The sequence below is a fragment of the Hemitrygon akajei genome, chromosome 19, assembly GCF_048418815.1.
Source record: "Hemitrygon akajei chromosome 19, sHemAka1.3, whole genome shotgun sequence".
In the NCBI taxonomy this organism is placed as follows: domain Eukaryota; kingdom Metazoa; phylum Chordata; class Chondrichthyes; order Myliobatiformes; family Dasyatidae; genus Hemitrygon; species Hemitrygon akajei.
In genome coordinates, this window is record NC_133142.1 from 9,744,790 (window position 1) to 9,763,622 (window position 18,833).

Genomic DNA, 18,833 nt, shown 5'->3' on the forward strand with positions numbered 1-18,833 from the left:
GTCTTTAGGCTCCTGTACTTCCTCCCCAATGGGAGTAATGAGAAGAGAGCACGTCCAGGATGGTGAGGATGCACTTGTTTCTTTTCTATTTAACACGTATTCTTATTCCCTCTTCACCGTCTCACTCTTTCCACCACTTTCTACTTCATGAAGGCAAGAGATTCTGCAGGTGCTGGAAATCCGGAACAGCAAACAGAAAATGCCCGAGGGAACGCGGGGGAGTGGGGTTTGATGTTTTGGTTCTTTGAATGGTTTCCACGGTTCCTCTTTGTTCCACGGCTGTCTCTGAATCTCAGGGTTGTAAAATGCATGCGTACTTTGATAATTAATGCATTTTGAATCCTTTAAACAGTTGACATTTCTGGACGAAGGGTCTCAGCCTGAAACGCTGACTGTTTATTCCTTTCTTCAGATGTTGCCTGATCCGCAAAGTTCCTCCAGCATTTCATTTTCATGAAGTACAGTGTGCTGAATTACCTAAAGCCAAGCTGAAACCTGAACAGACATCGATATCTATAGACTTAATAGCAAATTGCTGCCAGTATTACAATCTTACAAAAGATACCCTCCAGAATTAGAGAACTACAAAAAAAAACTCAGATAATATGGTGGTGCCAGACTAGTAGATTTTCTGACAATTGGATATCACTTGAATTGCCCCAACATACTTTTATTCTGTTTTTTTACATTGAGCACAGAACAACACAGTACAGGAATAGGCTCTCTGACCCACGATATGTGTGCTGACCTTGATACCAAATTAAATTAACTTATCTATCTACGTGATCCATATCCCTCCATTCCATTCATGTACATGAGTCTGTCTAAATACCTCTTAAATGTCAGTATCATATCTGTCTCCACCACCACCCTTGGCAACACATTCTAGGCACCTCTCACTCTCTGCATACCCCTCACACTGTCCTTTAAACTCCTCTCACCTGAAAGATATCTCCTCACGTATTTGAAAAGAAAGTCCGGGGAAACAGAAGCTGGTGAGTTGCAGCCAGTAAATCTCAGCATGTCTGTCCACAGACCTACTCACATTCCTAACTTCCCGTGAACCCAAATCTAACCTTGCCTGTAGCCTTGGTCTGTGCTTCCAAAAAAAGACGCCGGATACGCAGAGTGTGAGCCAGAAACTAAACTCACTGGATCTCTGAATAATCCAATGAGATGATCGGAATGTTACTGTATTAACAAATTACAAACAATCAACGTCACTAAAGCTAATTGAATGGCCCTGATCATATCGATGTGAATGAGATCTGCTGTTATAGTTCTTCACTGGACTTGATTGGCCTTTCGATATTTGGTAGGTTTCAAATCCTTCTAAGCTTCAGCGAGTACAGAGGAAACATACGAGGCCACAGATCGCACTCGCGGTCAGGACTGAGCCCGGGTCTGTTGAGCTGTGAGGCAGCTGCTCTACCAGCTGGGCCACCCAAAGGTTATCCTTTCAGAGTACTGATTGTGCTTCTTGGCTCATCTTCATGTTTGACCTACCGACTACTTTCAGTATTCAAAGTTTAAAGTATATCTATTATCTAAGTATGTGTACTTTATACAACCTTAAGACTCGCTTCCTTACAGGCAGCTACAAAACAAAGAAACCCAATAGAACCCATTAAAAAAAAGAACATCGTCAAACCCCCAATGTGCAAAGAAAAAAAACAGATTGTGCAAACAATAAGGAAATAACATTCAGAACTGAAGTTTATGAAAGTGAGCCCACAGACATGACGCCAGACATCACTGCAGATTCAGAAGCAGGACACAGCCTCAGTTTAGCGTAGAGCTGTGTAAACGTCGCGGAGCAAGTGAGCTGAGCCAGCCATCTCTTGCCTTTGGCCCTGAAACCCTGACCTTTTAAAACTGGCCTGGCGATTTAATCGTCCAAGCCTTGGGTTGTTCCTTACCCTTGGACCTGAGTCCTGCTGCTTCGATGTGCTATTTAACGGTGCCCTGTCTCCTTAACTTGTCCTGTACCTGACCCTTCTAATTCGGCCCGCTGCTTAAATTGATTAAACCTTGGGTCTTTCCTCACTCTCGGGCCTGGGTTCGGCCTTGACTCTGCCTCACTTCGGTTCCGCCACATCAAATCGCCTCCAAATCTGCTCCAGCAATGGCGGAGCACAGGCTCATTTCCCGCTTTTGTGCTCTGCCACCTCAATTCGGTCCGCCATGCTGCACCTTCAAGACTTCAGTTCCCACAGCAAAAATACCAGGTAGTACAGGCAGTTCAAAAGCTCAGCTTCAAAAGAAGTTACGGGTTATTGCTTGCAGTGATCGTTTACCAGAAAAACAAATAAGGTTTTGAGTTGTTTACTTTGTTTTGTTTACCACCGATAATTAGTCGCTGAGCTGCACCAGCGCCATCTTAAATTGGAAGTTCTTATTTTATTTCATATTTCCATTCTTTGTGGGATTTTGCCTTCAGCAACAACTGGGACCTGGATTTATTTTCCATAAATCCACCATGATAAGATATGAATATATGTAAACATCTGAGTTGTCTAGCTCTTCCAGAGGCCAACGAATTGCAAACTGGATTGAAGTTTGTATTCTGTCCCCCTGAACCAGGGCTTTCACAACATATTACAACTGCTGTACACGGTCTTTCGCTCAGGCCTAATTACACTCAGTCAGCTCCAGTTGGTCCGCCACATTGTTTACATGCCCGACACCAAGACTCCTGACACCAACTCTCTGAACTCTGTCACAGCAACAGAATTCCAAGTGCACAAATTAACCTCTTCTAAAATTGTTCTTACAGCCTCCTCAACAGTGTGAAACATCCCTAATGACATCTTGAAACTCAGGTCCCTATTGTTCAAAACAAAGAAGACAATAGGATGTAGGAGCACAATTAGGCCATTCGGCCCATCGAGTCTACACCATTTGATCATGCTGATTTATTTCCCTTTCAACTCAAGTCAAGTTGCTTTTATTGTCATTTCGACCATAACTGCTGGTACAGGACATAGTAAAAATGAGACAATGTTTTTTCAGGACCATGGTGCTACATGACACGGTACAAAAACTAGACTGAACTACGTAAAAAACAACACAGAAAAAAAATTACACTAGACTACAGACCTACCCAGGACTGCATAAAGTGCACAAAACAGTGCAGGCTTTACAATAAATAATAAACAGGACAATAGGGCAGTAAGGTGTCAGTCCAGGCTCTGGGTATTGAGGAGTCCATTCTTCTTGTAATTTTTGATGCCCTTACAAATCAAGAACCTAGCAACCTCCACTTTAAATACACCCAATGACTTAGCCTTGGCAGCCAAATGGAATGAATTCCACAGATTTATCACCCTCTGGCTGAAGAAATTCCTCCTCATCTCTGTTCTAAAGGGACGTCCTATTTTGAGGCTGTGCCCTCTGGTCCCAGACTCTCTTACCACTGGAAACATCCTCTCCACTCAGTCTAGGCCTTTCAATATTTGGTAGGTTTCAATAGGAACCCACCCTCATTCTTCTAAGCTCTAGCGAGCACAGGCTCAGAGCCATTAAATGCTTCTCATATGTTTAACACTTTCATTCCTGGGTTCATTCTCCTGAGCCTTCTCAGGACTTATTCCAAAGCCAGTACATCCTTTCTTAAATATGGGGCCCAAAACTGCTCACATTAAGAGCGAGGCATTTGAACTAGTATTGAGAACTTCAGTTAGAAAGTTTACAGAGTGGGACAGCTAGTGGAGCTGTTAGCTCTCAGCCCCAGTCACTGAGGTTCAATTCCGACTTTGTTACTGTCTTTGCATTTTATCCCTGTGGTTGACCGGGTTTAACAAAACTTTGACATATTTCTATAGATGTACAGAGGAGAGTACCTTAACTGTTTGCATCACATCCTGGTATGGAAACAAAAAGTGGTGGATACAGCCTTTCCGTCACAGGAAAATCCCTTCCCATCATTAGAATAATTTGCAAAGAGTGCCACCACCAGAAAGCAGTGTTCATCATCAAGGACCCCCACCATCTAGGCCATGCTTTCTTCTCCATGCTACCATCGGGCAGGACGTACAGGAGCTTTAGGTCCCAATACCACTAGGTTCAGGAACAGTTATTACCCTACACCATCAGACTCCTGAAACATCATGTCAGGAGAGTGAGATCCTTAACTAGAGATACAGCACGGTAACAGGCCTCTCCAGCCCAATGAGCTTGCACTGCGCAATTACACTCATGTGATCAATTAACCTACTAACCGTACGTCTTTGCAACGTGGAGGAAACCAGAGCATCAGGAGGAACCCCACGCAGTCACAGGGAGAATGTACTAACTCCTTACTGACAGCTGCAGAATTGAATCTGGATTGCCGGTGCACTAATAGTGTTGCGTTAACTGATACACCGTTGTGCCACCTGTATTCTCCTTGATTCTCCTGGACTCATCTGTCCTGCTGTGTGAATAAAGACCCTTATATTTCCTAATTACAGCTCCCATGTGGCTTAGCTTTAGTCAGTCATAACAGCAGAGTCTGAACACGAGATTCTATAGGTGATGGAAATCACACACAAAATGCTGGAGGAACTCAGCAGGCCAGGCAGCATTTATGGAAAGGAATAAACAGTCAATGTTTTGGGCTAAAATGGTGTTTGGTAATTCCTCCTCTCTCCCCCTTTCTCTTTTTTCATTCCCCATTCTGGCTCTCCATTTACCCCAACCCTTCTCCTCACCTGCCCATCACCTCCCTCAAGTTCCCCTCCTCCTTCCCTTTCTCCTGTAGTCCACTCTCCTCTCCTATCAGATTCCTTCCTCCTCAGTCCTTTACGTTTTCCAGCCACCGCCAATCTTCCCCGTCAGCTGGCCTCACCTATCACCTGCCAGCTTGCACTCCTTTCTCTCCTCCCACCTCATTCTGGCTCCCCCATTCCTTTTCAGCCCCGCTGAAGCGTCTGAGTCCAAAGCATCAACTGTTTGCTCCCCTCCATTGATGCTGCCTGACCTGCTGGCCAGCATTTAGCAGAATGTGAAGTCCCACACTGGTGTTGACAGTCACCACAGCACCCACACGACAAGTCATCCTTAACTGTCGATGAAGGAAAATAATACCGATTGTTATTTCTAAAGGTCTATAATTAGCTTGCAACCACAGAGTGTAAGAACTTTTGGTTGACTGTGCTCCAAGAGAGCGCATTTGCTTACACTGCAGTGTTCGCCACTTCCACCTAATGACATCAATACCCCACGCCAGGAAAAATGTACTGGGAAGTTCCAAGATGAACAAACAAAACGACTGATACACTCAGTCATGCCAGTGCTACCTCAGCAGATCTGAGAGCTCCACACCACAGATCTGACTTCCTGAGATGACTGTTGCTGTAGGGCTTTTCGGCGCAGAGACGCAGCTTGTAGGGATTTATTTGGAGTTGTGAAATTATGCGAATTTAGCAGATATTAATACAAGTCTCCAGTTCTTAATGTAAATTGTGAGCAGTAATCAGATTGAAGTTAAAAGAACAGGTTAGCAAGCAGACAACTCTGACCAAAGAGCAGAGGCTGCTGGCCCACAGTGAGAGGCTGGCTGCTAAGAGCTATGGTTTGCAAAGTGAAGTGACCATGCATATACATATATGTACACGTACTTACTATAATTCACAGTCTTCCTTTTCTCTCTCTATTATCATGCACTGAAGGAAAGGGACTACACATTTTTCTGGCAGGGAAAGAACCAAGGCGAGCCCCGCGAGTGTGGAGTGGGTTTTGCCGTTAGGAACTCCTTGTTGCAAATGGTGGAGCCACCAGAAAATGGATCAGAACGACTAATGATTCTCCACCTACACGCCAGCCATGGCCCAGTATCTCTCATCAGTGTGTATGCCCCTACCTTGAACTCCACCTCTGAGGCAAAAGACATGTTCTACAACAAATTAGAAGCTGTTGTCAGGAATATTCCCAGTGATGAGCACTTCATTCTCCTTGGTGACTTCAACGCCAGAGTGGGAGCTGATGACGATTCCTGGCCGTCTTGTCTTGGCCACTTTGGAATTTGCAAAATAAATGACAATGGACAACGTCTCCTGGAGTTCTGCTCCTATCACGGCCTGTGTGTAACTAACTCCTACTTTCAGATGAAGTCGCAGTACAAGGTCTCATGGTGACAACCATGGTCTAAACACTGGCACCAACTAGACATGATCATCACCAGGCGCTCTTTCATCAACTCTGTACTAATTACCCGCTCATGCCACAGTGCAGACTGTGATACGGATCATGCTTTAGTATGCTGCAAGATCAAACTATGTCCGAAAAAAAATCCACCACTCCAAACGAACTGGAAAACCTCGCATCAACACAACAGAGATGAAACAGTCAGAAAAGGTTGGCCATTTTGCCAGGTCAGTACAGGGTGTTATGACTACCTCCTCACAAGGAGATACTGCAACAGAACAATGGACGTACCTTTGCGACACCATCCATGAATCAGCACTCTCTATCTTTGGAAGAAAGACCACAAAGAGCAGTGACTGATTTGAGGCAATTCCAACATCATGACTCCTGTCATCAAAGCCAAGCGTGCAGCTCTCACAGAGTACAAGTGCTCACCATCCGACCAAACACTCCAGGCACTTCGAGCTGCTAGAAGCAAAGTGCAGCAGACTGCAGCAGTGACAGGCAACATTAGATCAATGTATGATGGTATCAAGAAGGCCCTTGGCCCATCGGAGAGCAAGACAGCACCCCTTAAGTCACCCAGCAGTGAAGTAATCACTGATAAAAGCAAGCAGATGGAACACTGGGTAGAACACTACTCTGAGCTCTGCTTGAGGGAAAACATGGTTGTTAGTTCAGCCATTGATGCCATCGATTGTCTACCAGTCATGGATGAACTTGACTCTGAACCAACCATTGAGGACCTCAGCAAGGCAACTGACAGTCTGGCCCCAGGGAAAGCTCCTGGCAATGATGGGATTCCTCCAGACCTGATCAAACACTGCAAGAGCTCACTCCTTCAACCTTTACACAAGGTCCTCCATCAGTGCTGGAAGGAAGGAGCCGTACCACAGGATATACGCGACTCCAAAATCGTCACTTTGTACAAGAACAAGGGTGATAAGAGCGACTGCAACAACTACAGGGGTATCTCCTTCCTGAGTATTGTCGGCAAAGTCTTTGCTTGTATAACTCTGGCACATCTACAAACACTAGCAGAACGGGTCTACCCTGAGACCCAATGTGGTTTTTGTGCAAGGAGGTCAACTATCGACATGATTTTCTCATGCTGTGAACTCCAGGAGAAGGGCAGAGAACAACAGAAACCCCCCTATGTCACTTTCATTGACTTGATCAAGGCATTCAACCTCGTCAGCAAGGATGGGCTCTTTCAGATTCTCCTCAAGATCGGCTGTCCCCTGAATCTCAAACTATCAAGTCATTCCGTGATGACATGAGGGCTACTGGTCAGTACAATGGCAGCTCATCAGAGCCCTTCGCTATTCATAGTGGAGTCAAACAAGGATGCGTGTTGGCCCCAACATTATTCAGCATCTTCCTCTCTCTGCTATTGAAGCACGTATTTGGGATGTTGACAGAAGGCATCTACATGCACTCCAGATCTGATGGGCGGCTGTTCAACCCTGCGCGCCTGAGAGCAAGAACAAAGGTGCGAAAGATCTTAATATGTGACATGCTCTTTGCCGATGATGCTGCTATAACCTTACACACCAAACAACAACTACAAACTCTCATGGACCGCTTCCTAAGGCATGCAAAGACTTCGGGCTTACCACCAGCCTAAAGAAAACAAATGTCCTTGCCCAGAACGTAGTGGAGACACCAGTCATTGCCATCGACAATTATGATCTAGAAGTGGTCCACGGTTCACATACTTGGGGTCGACCATTAGCGACACTCTCTCCCTCGATGCTGAAATCAATAGGCATATTGGCAAAGCAGCATCGATCCTTGCTCGACTCTCCTCGTGGGTCTGGGAGAATCCGAAACTTGCTACAAAGACCAAGACTGCCGTGTACAATGCATGTGTTATCAGCACTCTCCTGTATGGTAGCAAGACTTGGACCACCTACTCCAAACAGGAGAGGAAACTCAATAGTTCTGTGCAGCCTTCGCCACATCCTCAGCATCACTTGGAGAGACAAAGTCCCAAACTCTGAGGTCCTCTCCTGCGCTGGACTTCCCACATGCTCACACTTTTAAGACAACACAGACTGCGCTGGCTGGGCCATGTCCATCATTTGAAGGATGGTAGACTGCCAAAGGACATCCTCTACGGAGAACTAGAAACAGGCAAGAGGAACTTTGGTAGACCCCAGCTTCGCTTCAAGGACCTCTGCAAGCACGACATGAAAGCCTTAAAAATCATCACAGAGTGCTGGGAGGATACAGCAGATGACTGCAACAAATGGCGAGGTACTCTTCAGCAACACCTAGAGCAAGGTGAATGAGTGATCCTGAGTCAGTTTGAGGAGCGGAGAACTAAACGGAGAGCACAGCGAACAGCGGACAACAACTCCACGAAGCCCTACACATGCAGCAACTGTGGCAGAACCTACCGTTCCAGGATCGGCCTCAATAGCCACAGTCAATGCTGCTCGACAAACCAGTGCCTACCAGAGGTGCAGTACCCATGGTCGACCACGACCGATGGAGGTCACACACAATATCATGCACCACAAAGCCAACAAATTTCACAACGTATTCTGGGGATATTAAACCTGATTCTGATTCAATGGTTGGGATCTTTGTCTACTCAGAATCAGCCCTCACTTTGAGTGTCTGGGATCTGCAGATATGCAACTCAAAGGAAGCACTGTCAATGCAAATATTGAAGTAAACAATGTCCTTGTAACTATTGAAATTGTACTGAATCACCAGCTACACACACAAAACGCTGGAGGGACTTAGCAAGTCAGGCAGCATCCATGGAAAAGAGCATAGAGTCAACGTTTCATGCCGAGACTCTTCTTCAGGATCTGAAACATGGACAGTCCTGAAGAAGGGTCTCGGCCTGATACATCGACAGTCCTGAAGGCGGGTCTCGGCCTGAAATGTTGACAGTTTGTCAATTTCCGTCTATGCTGCCTAATTTGCTGAGTTCCTCCAGCACTTTGTGTGACAACACACACAAAATGCTGGTGGAACACAGCAGGCCAGGCAGCATCTCTAGGGAGAAGCGCTGCCGACGTTTTGGGCCGAGACCCTTCTTCAGGACTTCTCCCTATAGATGCTGCCTGGCCTGCTGTGTTCCACCTGCATTTTGTGTGTGTTGTTCGAATTTCCAGCATCTGCAGATTTCCTTGTGTTAGCATTTTGCGTGTATTGCTTTGGATTTCCAGCACCTGCAGAATTTCTCATGTTTTTGAACCACCTGCTGTTTTTTTAATAAACAAAATATACTTTATTTGAAAATAAAATTATGTACAATAAACCATTCAATGACTCTCAATCCTTTACACATGTTTCCATTATGGTCTTTACAATTCCATACCTTTTGCCACCCAGGTGGCACTCTGTTAATTCATATTTACATATGCTTGTTGAGTCGCCTGCTGTTACTTTTGATCTTCAGGGTATAAAAATGTGATGCACTTTGAGTTTGGGAAACTCTACTGAGAGGGTTGCCAGGAGAATGCCTGCTTGTTGTGATGAATAGCAACCTTTTATATCACCAGCTTCAGTATCTCTCCGGTGACTCAGATCACAGTCACAACACTGCTCACCAGAAACTTGCATATGCTTAATTGTGGCACTAAGCACAAGACAGTATTTTAGGTATTCGTGGGGCCTTATTCAAATGTTTTAAATGATTTAATAGTAATCAGTGTTGCTGACTCCAATGGGGTGGAGGTGGTGAGTGTTTTGCTTGTCAAACCACACACACAGTGTTTACGTGTTGAGCATCCCAGCTGGCGGTACAAATTAATTGTTGCAGACTGTGAAATTGTTTGCATTTCTGAGAAGCAGATGATTTATGATATTCCCATCCAATCAGGGTTCCAGTAGGAACACTCACACCCAAGGGTGTAGACTGAACCGTGTGTCCCAAGCATAAATGGTACATCTCACCCTTTAGGGACTAGACTCCCAGACTAATCACCTCAGCCACTGGTGTCAGCACAAGCCTCATTTTAACCAGAGTCTGGAGAAAGTTGTCAAGATCATCTCCTGAGTATATTGTTGGATTTATTAGATAAACCTTTATTTGACGGAACAAAGATTACTGGTTCTAATCTCTGAGCTTTGATATCAACATTATGCATTACTTTTGACATCCTTCAATACCTTCATATTCTTTTTCTAGTACTTGGCCTCTAAGGGTTCCCCAAGTGAGATTTAACCTTGGTTCTATATAAGTTCAATGTAACATCTCTATAACCTCCTTATAGAAGGTTGCCTCACATTCTGTCTGGGCAGTCTCCAAGCCAATGGTATGAGTACCCACTCCCCCTCTATCCCTTTCTCTCTCTCCTGAACCATCCAGACCTCCTCACAGACACTCTTCTTTCACCACTCCGCCAGCCTGACATCTCCCAGTTTCTTCCATTACGAGGAGGAATTTATTTAGTCGTAGGGCCGTGAATCCGTGGAATTCTTTGCTGCAGATGGCTGTGGAGACCAAGTCATTGGGTATATTTAAAGTGGGGGGGGGGGGGAGGTTGATAGGTTCTTGATTGGTCAGGGTGTCCAAGGGTATGGGGAGAAGGTGGTAGATGCTTGGAGCTGAATGCCCTCAGAACCGTGGAGATGCACACAGACTTTGGGAGAAATGTGTCTCCTCTCATGCCTACGGCAGGCTTGACATGGTCTCCGCTTCCACTTCGATGGAGACCACGTGGTGTCCAGGGATCACTGCCAGGCCCAGGACACGAGGCTCGCCCTGTACCAGGGAATGTGTCGGCTTCAGGTACTCCTGAGCAGAGCCCAAGATGACGTGGCAGCCATGGTCAGTGCACAGGAAGAGGCCAATCAGCGTCCTGCCGTCAGTGTTCTTGATCCACATGCTCTTTATCAGCAGGCTCTCCAACGTATGCCCGGCACGCAAGCGTGACCCGTCACTTCCCTTGGTTTACAGCGCCTCCAGCCCGTTACGCTGAACAATTCTCCATTTTCACCCATTCCAGACGCTGCTTCAATTGCTGGCACCGGCACCATCTCGTGACTCAAAGTCATTGTACGGAGTACAGGAAATAAGGTGGATGATCTTGTTGCACTTTTACAGGTTGTCGGCTATGATGTTAGCCTGAATCATGGCTGAAGGATGGTTGTAGTTGGGAGCTGAATGTTCAAGGTTACACATTGTTTGGAGGGCTAGAAAGCTAGACAGAAGGGGTAGCATGGCTCTGCTGGTAAAGAATGCCAGAAAGAATCATTAGAAAGGTGTGACACAGGATCAGAAGATGTTGAATCCTATGGGTGGAGTTAAGAAACTGTGAGAGTAAAAGGACCCTGATGGTAGTCACTGTATACGCAGGCTTCTGAACAGTAGCTGGGATGTAGATTACAGAATACAATGGGGAATAGACAAAAAGTGTCAAAAGGGCAATGTTATGATAGTCATGGGATTTTTTAACATGCAGGTACACTGGGAACATCAACTTAGTAATGGATCTCAAGCTGTTTACATTGTAAATACATGCTGGTATTTATGAATGTTTTATTTGATATCCGTACTTTAGCCTCTAACTTACTTTTATATATTTTTTTATTCTCTATAATTGTTGAATGTTGTTTTTTTGTTTCATGTTATGCCCTGATCAATCCACCACAGCAAATTCTGAATACATAGAAACATAATTCAGAGGCCAGTTTATTAGATACACCTGTTTATCTGCTCGTTAATGCAAATATAAAATCAGTCAATCATGTGGCAGAAACACAATGCAGAAAAGCATGTAGACATGGTCAAGAGGTTCAGTTGTTGTTCAGACCAAATCAGAATGGGGAAGAAATGTGATCCAAGTTACTTTGACCGTGGATTGATTATTGGTTCCAGGCATACTTGTTTGAGTGTCTCGGAAACTGCTGATCTCCTGGGATTTTCACACCCAATAGACTCTAGAGCTTACAGAGAATGGAGTGAAAAACAAATAAAAAACCCCAGTGAACAGCAGCTCTGTGGGCAAAAGCACCCTTTTAATGACAGAGGTTAGAGGAGAACGGCCAGACTGGTTCAAGCTGACAGGAAGGTGACAGTAACTCAAATAACCACGTGTTACAACAGTCATATGCAGAAGAATATCTCTGAATGCACGACATATTGGACCTTGGAGCAGATGCCACAAACATACATTCAGTGGCCACCATGTTAGGTACAGGAGGTACTTAATAAAGTTGCCACTGAGTGTATCTGGCAAATACAATTGATCCTTGATCCTCTAAGAGGACCAGAACCTTGTAGGGTTTGGAGGCTTGTGTGCTTCAATGACCTGGAGAGCTATGTTGACTAGAGAAAGGGCTTTGTGCTTTGGATCACCCAAGCCAAGCAGGTCAAAGGGTAGAGGCCAGACTAAGAGTGGTCCACTGGTCCTCCAGGTTCGGGGGATCAGCTCAGGGGTAACAACCCTGAATGGTCAAAAAATATTATTACAGAAATAGCAACGAAGACTCCTTCTTCATCTGTGTGGGACGATATTGTTAGACAAAGATGAAGGGCCTTCATTAGTGCTTTAAATGCCAGCAGTGTAATGGGCAGTAAATAAACAGATCCTTGAAATCTTCCAAATCATCTACCATGAGTTTGACTGTGAACTCCAGCCCGTTGCAATTTTTGATATTGGAAAATTAAAGAGGATTGTGGCGTACGATTGAATTGAAAATTGAAATGGGTAAAATGCATGGTTTTACTTACCGGATAAAATGTTGAGTTGCAATTCTTGAAGTCTGTGTTGAAGACACAATCTAAAATAGAAATGAGCAAAAAAGGTGATTGTGGCATTGCAGGAATAATAGTTTTATTTCGCATCATGGTTGGCACGGACTTTGTGACCCAAAAGGCCTATTCCTGAGCTGTACTGTTCTATGTACTTATAGTCATAAAATCATAGAGTTATACAGCACAAAACAAGACATTTGGCCCAACCTGTCCATGCCAACCAATATACCCACCTAAGGTAATCCCATTTGCCTGCATTTGACCCATATCCTTCTAAACTTTTCCTGTCCATGTGTCTTTCAAATGTTGTTATTCTACTTCCTCTGGCTGCTAATTCTCTCTACCCACTAACCTCTGAGTGAAGAAGGTCTCTTTTAAATCTTACACATTAAACACATGTCTTCTAGGCTTTGATTCCCTTTCCCTGGGAAATAATGTAACCTTCTTATAATTGACAACAAAAAATCAATTGCCTTTCTTGCAATTTGTAAAGAGGTAACCCTCTGAAATAATAATACATATTGGTATGAGGCAGATCAATAAATGACAACAATTTTCATTGCAAGGAAGGGTGTTTTGGCTTTCTAACAACATGGTAGGCAGGAGATCATTTTGCCCCATGAGTCTATGTTGACCTCCAATGGGGAAAGCAGAGAAAAAATACTCTTTTGCTAATTCTTTTCTTAAAGATGCAACACGTACTGTAACTATTAAAGAAAAATAAAAAGTTTCTTGTAGTGTCTGGCATCTGCAGACTCTTGTGTCTCCAAGACACTACAGATACTAGAATCTGGAGCAACCAACAATCTCTTGTTGGAACTCAGTGTGTTGAACAGAAAATGTGGGGGTAATAAAACGAGACAACTATGCAACAATAGGTCAAGTACTTCAGAAATTAATTTCGGAGACCAAGCAGGTCAAGTCATTTTGACATTAAAATGTGACCTAAAAGTAAATATGAATTATAATATGAATAATTATAAATATTATACATGAATCAGTTTACTCTAAATATAAAACTTAAAAAGCTGAGGCTTGAGCTGCACTTCGAGTACTGTGAGGAGTTTTGGGACCCTTATCTAAGAAAGGATGCGCTGGCAGTGGAGAGGATCTAGAGGAAGTTCATGAGAATTATCCTGGGAACGAAAGGGTTAACATATGAGGAGCGTTGGATGGCTCTGGGCCTGCACTGGCTGGAATTTAGAAGAATGAGAGGGGGATCTCATTGAAACCTATTGAATAATGAAAGACCTTGACAGAGTGGAGGTGGAGAGATTGTTTCCTATAGTGGGGAAGGCTAGGACCAGAGGACACAGCCTCAGAAAAGAAGGATGACCCTTTAGAACAGAACTGAGGCAGAATTTATTTAGCCAAAGGGTGATGAATCTGCAGAATTCATTGCCACAGATGGCTGTGGACACCAAATCATTGGATATACTTAAACCGGAGGTTGACAAGTTCCTGAATAGTAAATGCCTCAAATGTTATGGGGAGAAAGCAGGAGAATGGGGTTGAGAGGGATAATAAATCAGCCATGATGGAATGGCAGAGCAGATTCAGTAGGCCAAATGTCCTAATACTGGTCCTATGTCTTGAAGTCTCAATATGCATAACAAGGCCTCTTGAGAACAGCAACATTCTCACTGGATAATTCCACTGAAAATAACCTGAATCAGCAGATATAATTTTAGACAAGAGACGATGGCAACAATAGATATTTCAGGCCAAGATTTCGCAAAAGACAGTTCAGGATATGATGCAATCTGCTTTATAATATCTTAATCAACTCAATCATTGCTTCCACCCACCATCCCCTGCCCCGCCCATCACAGGGGATCTCCAAAATCAACAAGATCAGTTTCCAAGTAACTTTTCAAGCTGCTGCTCTCTGTCAATGACAAACAGTCTGTTGAGTAAGATTAAACTATTCATGCTCAGAAATGCCTGATTGCTAAACTTGTGGCTGGAAGGCGACCATCAGCTGATGTTGGGTGGATTAAACGTGGTGTAATGCTTTAGAATTTTGTGCTTTCTTAGAAGATATGAAACCAGTTAGCAGCGATTACATCAACTGAATTAACAAAAAAAATTGCATCTCTACTACAAAGCATAAAACCCAAGTACGTATATGTTACATACTACCCTGAGATTCATTTACTTGCGGGCATTTACAGGGAAGAAAATAAATGCATTTGAGTTTACAAAAAACTATACTATAAGCAGACAAAGACTGACAAACAATGTGCAAAAGAAGACAAAACTGTACAAATAAAAATAATACTGAGAACATGAGCTGTAAGTGAATCTTGAAAGTGAATCAGTTCAGAGTTGAGGCGAGTTGTTATCCATGCCAGTTCAGGAGACAGAGTAGGAGTCCCCAAGGCTTTTTACGTTATGAACTCCTACCACTGACTTAGGGGTCCATGGACCCCAGGTTGGGAACCCCTGGTTGTAGGTTAATAGTGGTTCATGAACATGGTGGTGTGGGGCATAATGCTTCTCTACCTCCTGACCAATGGTAGTAGCAGAAAGGGAGCATAGCGGGGACAGTAGGTATTTTTGCTGATGGACGCTGTTTCCTTAAGGCAGTTCTCCATGTAAATGTATTCAGCGGTGGGAAGGGCTTTGCCTGTATCCATCACTTCCTGTAGTCTTTTCTGTTGCTGCGTACTGGAGTTTCCATACCAGAGCGTGTTGCAACCAGCTAGGATACTCTCCATCGTGCAACTTCTTGAATGGCTGAGAAGACTCAGGGGAGCGGTCAAGTCTTGCTCCTAATTTGTGTGGTCAGCAAGTGTATACTAGGGCACCCACAAAAGGTTTCCCGGCACAAACAAGAGAGAATCTACAGATGCTGGAAATCCAAGCGACACACACACACAAAATGCTGGAGGAACTCAGCAGGCCAGGCAGCATCTATGGAAAAAAGTACAGCCGATGTTTCGGGCCAAGACCCTTCGGCAGGACTTGGCCTGAAACGTCGACTGTACTTTCTTCATAGACAGTGCCTGGCCTGCTGAGCTCCCCCAGCATTTTGTGTGTGCAGCCTATTCCAGGCCAAGTGTTTGGGGTCCTGACATTGGTGAGTATGTGTTCAAGGCCTAGTGTTCAGGTTTCCGTCATCAGCAAGTGTTTTAGGTCTCACCGATGGTGAGACCAGAGTTTGAGGCCTAGTGTTCAGGGTCTGACCACTGGCGAGACCAGAGTTTGAGGCCTAGTGTTCTGGATCCTGTCATGGGAGAGTCCAATATTCGAGGCCTTTTGTTTGGAGTCCTCATTTGTTGCTGGTGAGGCTTGCGTTGATACCTGAAGGTTGACTGGAAGTCCAAAAGTCTGGGTCTGTGAACCCCTGCTGGACTGCAGGGGAAGTCAAAACCAGTGTCTGTGAATCCACAAGTCTGCTGGCAGCCGAAGACAGCCTGTGCCACGTTTGGAGGACAGTATATATGAGTGGTGGGTGGGAGAGAGGAACTGGGAATGGGGTATGTTTTGCTGTTGTGTTTTGTGTTGTTCTGCTGAGTACTGTAGGCATGCTATGTTGGTGTCAGAAAGTGGGGCGACACTTGGGGCCTCCCCCCATCACATTATTTGGTTTAAAGTGCAAATGACACATTTCACTCTATATCTTGATGTACAAACATTTGTACAAGTGATAAAGTAAGGGATCTGAATCTGAATGTATTGCCTGTGGATATGTGCATGTGGAGAATAATATTGATGTGGTTTGTGGCTGACAGCATGTTGTGGCCTGTTATTTATTTATTCTGTGATTCAGTGTGGAGTAGGCCTTTCAAGCCAGGCCGTCCCAGCATCCCCTGACAAACCCGATTAACCCTACCTAATCATGGGACAATTTACAATGACCAATTAACCTGCCTGGTTCATCTCTGGACAGTGGGAGGAGCACCTAGGGACAACCCTTGTATCCCACGGGAAGGATGGTTTGCCACGAGTGCCCATTACCTCTCAGCATTTTCTCTGGTGAGGTTCACAGCTTCGGGGCTTTTATCCACTGCCACAGCAAAACCCTGCAAAGCAAAACATTTAATCAGAACGGGGATTATTTGTTCCTGCCACTACGCATACGGTATCTTCATCTCTCCCTGGCCCACTGTTTTCGGCAGGGATTGCTCCCTCTACAATTCCCTTGTCCCTCCCCACTAATCTCCCTCCTGGCACTTATCCGTGCACATGGCCTGAATGCTACTCCTGCCCATTCACCTCCATTCAGGGCCCCAAACAGTCCTTCCAGGTGAGGCAACATTTCACCTGTGACTCTATTGTGTCTGCTGCTCCCAATGCGGCCTCCACTACATTGGTGAGACCCGTTGTAGGCTGGGAACTGTTTCATCGAGCACCTGTGCTCCATCTGCCAAAACAAGAACTTGCCAGTGGCCAAACAATTTCATTGCGATTCCCATTCCTGTTCTGACGTGTCAGTCCACGGCCTCCTCTTCTGGCAAGATGAGACCGCCCTCAGGGTGGAGGAGCAACACTTTATATTCCAAACTGATGGCGTAAATATTGAAATCTCCTTCTGGTTAAAAAAAATTCCCTCCCCCTCCCCTCTTCTTCTACTTCGGCCTCTCACCTCTTTTCACCTGCCTATCACCTCCCCCTGGGTCCCCTCCTCCTTCCCTTTCTCTTACAGTCCACTCTCTTCTCCTATCAGATTCCTTCTTCTCCAGCCCTTTATCTTTCCAATCCATCCGGCTTCACCTATCACCTTCTAGCTAGCCTCCTTCCCCTCCCCCCACTTCTTTATTCTGGCATCTTCTCCCTTCCATTTCAGACCTGAAGAAGGATCTCGCCCCAAAATATTGACTGTTTGTTCATTTCCGTAGACGCTGCCTGACCTGCTGCGTTCCTCAGCACTTTGTGTGTGTTGCTTTGGATTTCCAGCATCTGCAGAAAATCTTGTGTTTACATTTAATCAGATAACTGAATGGAGCAACACAACTATCTAAAACTGGAATAAGACCATAAGACAGAGAAGTAGAATCAGGCCATCTGGCCCATCTAGTCTGTTCCGCCAATCATTCGATCATAGCTGATTTACAGTACTGTGCAAAAGTCTTAGGCTGAAGAGATCGTGGGAGGCATTCAAGAATCAAGGAGAATTGAAGATCATTCAAGAATCACTAGATTCTGGAAGAATGGAATATTGCAAATGTCACTCCACTATTCAAGGGGGAGAGGCAGAGGAAAGGAAACTATAGGGCAGTTAGTCTGACTTCAGTGGTTGGGAAGATATTGGAGTTGATTGTTAAGGATGTGGTTTTGTGGTGCTTAAGGGTACATGATAAAACAGGCCGTAGTCAGCATGATTTCCTTAAGGGAAAGTCTTGCCTGACAAATAACAAGCAGGGTAGACAAAGGAGAATTGGTTGATGTTCTATACTTGGATTTTCAAGATGGCCTTTGATAAGGTGCCGCACATGAGGCTGCTTAACAGGCTACGAGCCCATGGTATTACAGGAAAGATTCTAGCATGACTAGATCATTGGCTGATGGCAGGAGGCCTTGCTGCTGCTGACTATTAGTGTTTCACAGGGGACTGCGTTGGACTGATACGTTTTACATTATATGTCAATAATTCAGACGATGGAAATGATGGCTTTGTTGCAAAGTTTGTAGACAATATGAAGAGAGGTGGAGGGGCAGGTAGTTTTGAGGAAGTAGAGAGGCTACAAAAGGACTTAGATTTGGAGAATGGGCAAATAAGTGGCAGATGGAATACAGTGCTGGGAAGTGTATGGTCATGCACTTTGGTAGAAGTGAAAGGGTTGACTATTTTCTAAATGGAGAGAAAATACAAAATACTGAGGCACACACAAGTGTATAGTCATGCACTTTGGTAGAAGGAATAACAGCATAGATTATTTTCTAAACGGGGAGAAAATTCAAAAATCTGACATGCAAAGGGGGTTTGGGAGTCCTCGTGCAGGATTCTCTAAAGTTAAATTTGCAGGTTGAGTTGGTGGTG

The 18,833-nt window shown here is 44.6% G+C and overlaps 1 protein-coding gene across 3 annotated transcripts in view; it reads right to left on the bottom strand.

The window, feature by feature from the left end:
* The window catches only part of hemk1 (HemK methyltransferase family member 1), a 163,869-nt gene that overhangs the window by 61,231 nt on the left and 83,805 nt on the right, over positions 1-18,833 (bottom strand). For all 3 annotated transcript variants that reach the window (XM_073072056.1, XM_073072055.1, XM_073072057.1), the window contains exons 6-7: positions 16,811-16,875; positions 12,824-12,873 (exon numbers count right to left, since the gene is read on the bottom strand). In XM_073072056.1, coding sequence (XP_072928157.1) covers positions 12,824-12,873; positions 16,811-16,875 — 115 coding nt within the window. The remainder of the gene's footprint in view (positions 1-12,823; positions 12,874-16,810; positions 16,876-18,833) is intronic.